General features: G+C 46.6%; 1 protein-coding gene across 1 annotated transcript; it reads right to left on the bottom strand.

Moving 5' to 3' along the window:
* Positions 1–3,739: 3,739 nt before the first annotated feature.
* On the bottom strand, positions 3,740–9,812 carry RHOU (ras homolog family member U). Its single transcript, XM_031552198.1, has 3 exons — positions 9,726–9,812; positions 9,280–9,372; positions 3,740–6,747 (listed from the first exon to the last, which is right to left on the bottom strand). The coding sequence occupies exons 1-3, from the start codon at positions 9,810–9,812 to the stop codon at positions 6,292–6,294; spliced, it is 636 nt and encodes a 211-aa protein (XP_031408058.1). The 3' UTR covers positions 3,740–6,291.
* Between the last annotated feature and the right edge of the window lie 13 nt (positions 9,813–9,825).

Raw genomic sequence — 9,825 nt, 5'->3', positions numbered from 1 at the left:
CAGATGAAGTTGCCAAGACACTATCCATCATATTTGAAAGGTCGTGGCAATCTGGTGAAATTCCCACTGATTGGAAAAGGGGAAACATAAACCCCTATTTGAGAAGGGGTTTATGTATATATATATGTATATCATCTACCCTGTGAGGACAGGCTGAGAGAGCGCAGGCTCTTCAGTCTGGAGAAGAGAAGGTTCCAAGGGGACCTTATAGCACTTCTAGCTGCCTTCCAGCACCTGAGGACCGCCTACGGGAAAGCTGGGGAGAGGCTTTTAATAAGGGCACATAACGACAGGATGAGGGGAAATGGCTTTAAACTGGAAGAGGGTAAGTTTAGACTAGATATTAGGAAGAAATTGTTTACTGTGAGAGTGCTGAGAGAACTGGAACAGGTTGCCCAGAGCGGCTGTGGATGCCCCCTCCCTGGCAGCATTCAAAGCCAGGCCGGATGGGGCTTTGAGCAACCTGGTCTAGTGGGAGGTATTCCTACCTATAGCAGGGGAGTTGGAATCAGATGATTTTAAAGGTCTCTTCCAATCCAAACCATTCTATAATACTATGATTCTATGATCGACTGCTATTCACCATAACTTACAGTTTCACGACTTGGGGTCACATTGAAATGAATGGGAGTTTGGTTTAAAACAATGAGAAGTATTTATTTAAGCAGTGGGTTTGGGATCTCTTTTCTGGTTGGCTGTGGTAACCTCAAGGATTTAGGCAAAAATATAGTAACAGTGTTAAGCAGATCCATAAGGAAGGACTAGGCAGAGGTGTACTTTTCTCACACAGCTGCAGTCCTGAGGCAGTGGATTTAAACAGACAAAAATAAACAAACAAACAAAAGAGGTAAAAAAAAATCAAATAATGTTTTCTCATTACTTAGCTTTTTCTGCTTGAATCCCTGCACGTCTTCTCGGATGTCACCAGCTCAGGCTTTGGCCTCCTTCTGCGTTACCCAGACTAGGTAAACATACGTGCTGCTGGAGCTGTTTTCAGGAACTCCTTCCTCTCTCTCTGTAATCTCTTATCTTCCAGAGGAGATTGCCAGGGGGCACTTCAAAGCCCTTTGAAGATGGCCAGGGCCCTGCCTGTAGCCAAGCAGATGCAGAGCCCGCATCCCAAGATGTCAACAACGACTGTGTGCAGGCACGCAGTGCTGCCTTATCACCACTCCAGGCAGGGACTTTACCCTTTCGCTATCATGATCCAATCTTCAGTCACTGCAATACGCTACCCATTTTTCCCCAAATTCATCTACTTTGATTGTTGAAGATTACGAAAATGAGAGGAAAGAAAAAGGAGCAGTTTTTCTCAGCTCAGAGGAATAGCAAAGCCTGAAGCCTGCTGAGCTTATAATTAAAATGTGGAAAGACCATGACAAAGCTCAAAAGATGCAAGAATGTGATACAGGGAGCATAAAAATGCTGAGCACTAGGCTTCGGGCAAAGAGCTGTTTTGAATTAAAAATAAATGAGTACATTGCCTATAGAGAGGGGAATGCAGGGAGAGAGGCAGCCACGGAACAGGAAGATGAGTGGGGAGCGATTGTTCCAATGCTGCCTTCAGAGAAATCTTCCTCCATCAAAGGACTGCAGGCTGCCCAGGGAGGTGTTGAAGAAATGTGTGGCACTGAGGGACATGGTTAGTGGGCATGGTGGGTATGGGCTGATGATTAATGATATGTTCCAACATTAATGATTCTATGATTCTATGACTCTAAGCTACAGCAAGTCAGGGATTGCATTAACCAACTGACGACGCTTGTCCTCTTATATAACTCTTCTTTTGCCCCCAGATAGTAAGCCTGGAACCAGACCTAAACATGTTGAGGAGCCACAAATGCCTGGTTATGTTCTTGCCCCGACTGCTGGCATCTGATGGATGCCTGCTCTGACCCCCGTGCTCCAAGCTGAGGAGCCAGCAAGACTCTGGGGGCAGGAGTCATCCCTGCAGATCAGCAGAGCTGCCCCTCACACTTCCTTCTTACAAACAGTCTCCTAGTTGATTTAAAAAGCATACTTGCCAAGCTTTACACCTATTATTTTCATATACATCACTGATTTATTCTTCCTGCTAAAACAGAGTCAGGAAATAAATCAGTAACATTGAAGAATACTGCCTCAGATGGTAAAATTCACTGCATTACACAACTGTTTGCTCCTCAGTTTATACCACAGAGAACTGCACTCAATGGGTAATGAACAGCCCTAATCGTATTACATATTCCCACTCTCTGCCAGCAGTGTCAGAAGCTTAATCTTCAGGAGGTCCTGTTGGGTCTTGGGGCCCTGCTGTTGGCTTGAAAAACATCCTGCAAGAACAAATGCAAAAACTTTAACTACATTAGGACAGCAGGGCTGGAGGATGCCAAAAGTCCACCTCGTCCCATATCCTGGCTCAAACCTGCACGGACGCTTGAAGAAAAAATCTAAGAACAGAGTAAATACAGAGTGATTTTTCCCCCCAGTGTGCAGCAGTATTTCCTCCCAGCTTCCAGCTATCCACAGTGCTGGGACTTCCTAAAGAAAAGGCTCTATTTTTGTACCTAACAGTCCTCACTGGGGCTGTTCATTTCCTCACACATTCATCTAATTGGGCTTTTAATCTGCTCGTGCCTAACATAGGTAAAAGTTTCTATCACTGCACTTTGCCTGGGAGCCTCTTCATCAGTTCTTCCAGTTTAATGATGTCTTATTCCTAAACAGCTATGTTCCCCCTCTCCCCATCCTGCTGCATGACAGGGCAGCACTGAAGGCAGGAGGAGCTGACAAACCTTCTCTTCTGCACAAACATGTGAGCACGTGGTGCTTCATTGCGTGGGCACTCACATGCTGAAGTGATGTACAGTGCTTAAGTGTAATGCATATGACAATATTGGGTCAGCCTCACATGGTCACACCAGGCCACCTCCTGCAGCAGTCTCTGCCTCTCTGCAGTCAGTGACTGATGTCAAGGAAGGAAATAAAAAAGCAAAGAGTGCAGTCAAGTTTCCTTAGAGATGCTCTCTCCCATCTGGGTCTGAAGGACCATTTGTCACATCCCAGATTTACCTGACCCTCAGTCATACACTAGAGGTGTTCAATCCACAAAATACATAGGAAAAAAATGGTAGAAGTGAAGTATATTTCCATGCAAGGATAGATCAATTTTTTTGAGAGCATTTGATATGAAAAAACAAACAAACAAACAAAAATCCTCCGTTGGGAACCTCCATCCATTATGAAGCAGCAGCAATTTCAGTGTTTCTGGAAAACCTCTCGTACAGCAGGCATACTTCAACACACTCTTATCAGCCACAGCTGCCACCTCATCCTGTAGCTCACATCAGGCAGCAGAGCCTTTTGATCACAGCGGTACATGCACAACATCACTCAGACATCAAGGATGACCTGAGCTGGCTCAGTCTTTTCTGGACCCAGGAATAGGTAAGCCACAAGGCTGCGCAGCAGGGAGAAACACACCACAGCTCTTTTGCATGGGGACTTAGCTATGGGCACTCAGTGGGACAGGGCAGGATACAGGATGAGATGGAAAAGGCTCCAAGAGGAGGGAACCGGCTCTGCTCTTCCAAAACATCCTCTCTGGCACCCCCAGTGCAATAGAAGCAGGAAAGGTCATGCTGGTCTGTGTGTTCCCAGTGGGGCCGTGCTGTCCCTGCTGCACACCTCGCTTTTGCGGTGCAGGCGCAAGAAGTCCACATCCATCCCCCCTCCCCCCCATGGGCAGCAGAGACAGACACGTGGATCAGCATTTATTTCCAAATACCTCATTTATATCATTCTCACATGAAATATTTCTTTCAGAATATAGCCTACATTTAGAAGAGTTTTTTTTCATAAGGCACATCAGATTAGACTACATAGAAACATCTCCCCCCCACTTGCGCTTGTAAAATACTGGTGATTTTAAAAGTAATAATCCTAAAACCTAGACCCTGTGCAGCCCCTTGTAGAGCAGTATTCATAAACTTATTAGACCTCAGTTTACATACACCTAGTAAAAGGCTATAACAAGTTGTATATACATCACATTTTCAGAAACAGTCACAGCTGGCTACATTTAAAAGTAATGCTACTCCAGACTATGAAACAGGCTGCTTATAAAATATAACCTACAGCTTCCAGTATGGCGTGATACAAAGCAGTACGACCTTGTAGAAGAAACTGCATTTTTTTTTTTTGCAACCGGGAGTTGCTCAGAATCTAGCCTGTCTCCTTCCAAACTCCACATTTTTGATCAGCTGAGACCATTATACAGAGAAGCAAAGCACCCAAGAGAAACCTGGCTTTAAGATTTGCTCCAAGATGACATTATGACTACATATCTGAAATCCTGTCAATGCATTAGAATAAGAAATATAAAGGCTCAGATGTTAACTTCATGACCAGTAAACATAAAACCATTATGAACTAGATGCATCCAAGGTCAATGCATCCAGCTTCTGTGCTATGGAAACTGCTTTTCCAGGCTTTCCAGTGCAGAAGCCAACACATTCTTATTGAATCAGGCCCTATGTAAAGATTTCCATTCCATTTTCAAGATTTCAGCCATGGAACGTTACCCACTTCATACTCATTTTGCTGTAGTGGAGGAAAAAATATTGCCTGTGGAGTTTGTGCCAATACAACCTAGAATCCATTTACGTAGTGTAATTTTCTTTAATGGGCCAGAAGGTAAACTGTGGTCAGCTTTATCAGTTCAAATGGCTTCCACAGTTCCTCTCTATATCAGGCACTGATTCATTTATGATGAAAAAGGGTTCTGGCTTTCTGCAACTGCAGTTTAGCTTAAGACTATGAAAAAGGTCACTTTAAGGCTATGGCCAAAGGGAAAATGGAGGGAAAAAAAAAAGAATAGAATCTGATCTTGAAATACCTAGGAAAGAAAAAAAAAGTAGTTGGGGCCATAAAAAGACAGACAGCACAGACTAAATGCCCTCTGCAGAAAAAGTTAAAATACCATTCTTGCAGAGAGTCACGTTACTCTTCCAGCCTCTCAAACCCACAGGGACTGAAATTAGGCTTAGCCCAGTAGGAATTGGATTTAGTCAGAGGGTGGGTCACACGCAGCTCTGCATTACCTTGATCACTCAGCTACATTTTAGGCACGTTTAACCTGTTGGACTGATCTGGGAAAACACTGTCAGTTGCATTTTCAGAGTGGCCTCAGCCCATTTCCCCAGCATGAGTTTGGACAAGATTCAACCGTAAGCAACCGTTGCTTTTAGGAGGAAAACATTAACTTGGTTGAAAACAGCACGATAAAGAGGACACAGCAGCCTCAGTTGCTGGAGTCCAGTCTGTTATCACCTTTATCTGCCTGCTTTGTTGTTTGTTTAGCAGCCTGAAAGGTAAGGAGGGGCATTCTGAAACTCTTGGCTGTAGACTTAAAAACAGATGCAGTTTGCATGGTGCTGCACGGATATTTGTTACATCTACTTAAAAAAAAAAATAATTAAAAAAAGATTAAAAAAAAAAACAACCAACCCAACAGCATTTACATTCCTTTCTGTTGAAATAGACCAACTGTCATCATGTCCACACAAAGAGAGAGAAACCCACTGCCACCCAAAGTAGTGAGCTAAGGCTCAGTAACACTCCTTGGGCTTCCTTGTGACGCCCTCAGCATGAGGGGAAAAGGACAAAAATGACCCTCAAGTCAGGAGGCGACAAATGAGATGTCAGTGCTGTAACATATCAGGTTCCCTCACAGCATGCTGAAGGTATATATGTGACCTTTCCAACCATAGCATTTGAGTATAGATTACACCTCTTGCATACCCTTTTTAAAGCGATCCCTAAGACTGTTGGTTTGGGAAGACATGGAGAAAAGAGCAGGAGTGGGTTTTTTAAAGCTAGAAAGGTCCGTTAGGAGGCACAGTGTTATTTTCCCTTTAACCGTCCATGTACACAGCTCTACATTTCCACAGTCCTCCTGTGCAGCCCTTGCAGCAAAAGGTTCCCGTCTGTTCCTCCCCATCAGGTACACATGGTAAGACAAGAAGTCAAATCCTTTGGACAAATCCTTATAACTTCACAGATACATGGTGCACTTCTTCCGCAATGAAAGATATTAGTCACGAAACTCAACGCCAGACTTGATTTATAGCCATGATTTAACTACAAATCCTTCTGCCACCCTCGTGAGGGCAACGGAGATACCAAGTAGCAACATATACACATACATACATACAGACCTAAGCTATACACCCCGGACAACACAGAATGAGATTTCAGCTAATATAGCTTCTATTTGATTTCCTCAGAGCAGCACTCGGATCCTCGCAACTCCTATACAAAACAGCAGTATTTTTTCCACCAAGATTTAGAGAGGTTTTTCATCTTGTCTGGAGTCCTACACTTGGATTTCTTTGGTTGCTGCTGCGTATCTGAGTACTGAATTCCAGCCACAATGGCCGCATCAAAAACCTCCTTGAGGTTTTTCTGAGTCAAAGCCGAGCACTCGATGTAGGACGCGGCTTTTATTTCCTCGGCACAGAGCTTCGCGGCCTCCTCCGGGACCGGCTTCTCCTTGCACTTGTCCAGCTCGATGAGCACCTTGACATCCTCCCGGAGGTCCGACTGTGTCCCCACCAGGATGATGGGCGCCTTGGGGCAGTGGCATCGGATTTCGGGGACCCACTTCTCACTGACGTTTTGGAAGGACGAGGGGCTGACAACACTGAAGCACAGCAGGAAGATGTCTGTGTTGGTGTAGCACAGAGGCCTCAGCTTGTCAAACTCATCCTGGACAGAATGACACTGCGTTAGCACATGACAAACAGCACTGTGTAGGCTGCAAAACACCCCCAGCTTCAACCCCTGTCCTCCAGCACCAGAAAATGGGACGAGGCGGGGCAGCAGGCCCATGTGCAGACCCAAGGCCTGGCCATGCCCAGCCACAAGCCCCCACCCGGCTGGGCTTTTCTAACTCAGCTGCAGCTTCAAATGCTTATGTATTTCCTTTGCTACTTGCACATCAGTCTTCTGCCCTATATCTGCCCAAAAAAGGACCAGCAAAGCCACAGAGAGCAGTGAAGCTAAAAAGAAAGCTGTGGGAGGGAAAAAGGTACACAGACCTCAGAGGTACCATCGTGCCTACAGACACAGGCGAGAGCACAGCAGACAAGTGGCAGCAAGCACACCCTGGCCGGAAACATTTTGAAACCAGTGCTACTTAACAACATCCTACAGGAGAGGCAATAATTTCCCTGCCTTTGTGCCCGGGGATTTAAATCCAATGGCAGCAACAGCGAATCACAATGCACAGGCTTAACATGCCAATGGCATGGAATAAGAGCTTTACCTTTCCCTCCCACCCATGCCACATCAAACAAACTGCAGAGAGGCCTCCCGGTGCTATCTTTTTTTTTTTTTTCCCTACCCCTTTCCTCTTTTTGTTAGAGGAAACTCCAACAAAGCAAGACCCTTCTGCAGCTTCAGGAGGTAGCGGAAAGAAAGCCGAGCACCTGAAGGTAATAAAGGAGCAAAGAATGCTGCAAGAAGCGAGGGTTAACTAACTGCACACAGCCCTTTATGCTGACAGCAGGATGAAAGCAGGGTAACACCAGCAGCCTGAGCAGGTAGGATTTGCCTCTATGAAGTGACATTTTAATTAAAATGGACATGTTCTCAAAAGCTCTGAATTTAAAGTGCAGAGAACAAATGCAGCTGAAGACATCTCTCCAATACCAGCATTTTGCTGCTGAATTGCTAGTCGTGTGTTAATTTTCAAGATGGGAAATTCTGCTTTAAAGCCTGCAAGGGCAAAGGATATGCAGCTTAAAGCCCCGTTGAAGCCTCAGAAGTCTCGTTCCACTTGAATGAATTTCTTCCAGCAGCAACTCCAAGAGAGACAGCAATTTATAAAACACGAGTCAAGAAAGCAAGCTTCATTAGCTCTGCTGATTCCCAGATTAAGGCTCACAGGAGAGCGGGCTCTCACCATTTGACTGGAGGAGCCCCGTGCTCACTGAAGGACAGGGCCATTTGCAGCAAGGAATCTCGCTGCCTAACTGCCTCTTCCTGCAACGTGAGAAATCTCAGCGGCACTCGATTCAATGGGCTTGAAAGCCAAACCCAGATCTTAAGGGTTTCTGCCCAGATGGGACGGCGCCCTTCATGTTCCAAGTGCACTCCTGTGGATTCAAATGGCAGGTACACAAATTGCAGGACTCTGCACCTCTTCAGGCTGCTGACACTGAAATAGCTGGAATTTCACCCTGACTGGAGTGCTCTTTCAGCTGCAGATTCCAGCAGCAATCTCATCCAGCCAGGCGTATTTTATTCAGGATGACTAATGCTGTAGACAACCCTTCCATTTGTAATGAAGCAACTCCCCCTGTTCCAGGGCACTTGAACAGCCAAACACCTGAACCACTCACTCTGCAGCAGTGCAGGTGAGCAGACTGACTGGCACCACTGGGCCTGGGCACTACATCCACAGGCTGTCACCACACAGGTGGGGTCATCTGCATGCTCTGCCGATGAGCACACACACGGTTCCACCCTGGCACAAGACCAGGGGACACCCGATGCAGGTAATAACCTGCTTGCAGGCTTGCAGGCTTTCAGGTTGGGTTTGTAGGGCAGATAGAAGCCCTATACTGCTGCCAGGGCTGAGTAGCTCTCCAAAGTCCTTTCTTAAGTGGGGCACCTGCTTGCAGAGCACCTAACTAGGTTTGTGTGCTAAGGCCGCTGAGATTTATCTGCGTGGCTTTGGGGAAGCCACAGACCTGGATCCACAAAGCAGCTCATGAACTCAGCTCCCATCCATTTCAAAAACAAGATAAGTAGCAAAAAACTTCAAGCTACCTGGGCTCAAACAGCACTGCATGTGTTTATGGCACACACAAGCCAAGAACATGCAGAAAACACAAAAGATGGGTGCTCTGGTCAGGCAAACGAGGAGCTGGAAGTAGCAGTTGTTGTCAGCTCAGCAGAGGCAGAAGCAGCACTTCTTAGTGGATGGGAATTGAAAGTGTGAAGTCTCCACAGATGCCACCAAATGGTATTTTTTCTTTCCCAAGTCCCTTTAACAGCACGGTTTCCACCTCTCCATACCTACAGCTATGAATGTTCCACATGCCTGCGCTCAAACACAGTAATTCTCATTTCCGTGGTTATTTAACTAAAAAATGAAGCCAATGACAACTGTTCTCAGGGAATATCAGGTGGCCCTCCAGACTCCGGGGTCACCACCAGGACCACTTTGTGTGACCTCTCCCCCTGGGACCTCCCTCCCCTCCTGCTGTCACTGGGGTTGGTGGCTTCACTGACCTGCCCAGCCGTGTCACAGAGCTGCAGTCGCACCGGCTTGCCGTCCACAGACACCACGGCTAGGGGGGAAAGGAGGGGAAAAAAAGCGTGGTGAGTTCAACTTTGCACATTTTCCATTAGGAAGGAAAAAAAAAAAATTAATTTAAAAAAAAAAGAAAAAAAGAAAAAAAAAGGAAAGAAGAGATACAGTCTCTCTGTCCTTACAGCCTTTCTCTTTGCTTAGGCTGGATGTAACAGCTTAGCAAGGCTGGAGCCGGGTCTAGCACCAGCAACCGGGCACGCAGAAGCCCTGGGGGCTCTCCGCTTCATTTCCCCTCGAGCGGCGCGGCACAGAACCCCGCGCTGTGCCTTCCCCTGCTGTAGGGGCCTCACTCCACCATCCTCTTACGCGTTCCCAAGCACAGAGAGCCCCCGCCGGGCCGAAGGCACACGGAGCGGAGCCTCACCCTCCACCGCCGCCGCTGGAGATGAAATTTTACCCCTGCCAACTCCAGACGCAAGCCGTTCCGCTCGAGCGCGCCGGCCGCGGGCATCCCGGGACCGAGC

Source organism: Meleagris gallopavo, chromosome 2 (assembly GCF_000146605.3).
Source record: "Meleagris gallopavo isolate NT-WF06-2002-E0010 breed Aviagen turkey brand Nicholas breeding stock chromosome 2, Turkey_5.1, whole genome shotgun sequence".
Taxonomy (NCBI): domain Eukaryota; kingdom Metazoa; phylum Chordata; class Aves; order Galliformes; family Phasianidae; genus Meleagris; species Meleagris gallopavo.
Note: the sequence above shows the minus strand (reverse complement) of the source record. Positions and strands in the feature narration are given on the sequence as shown.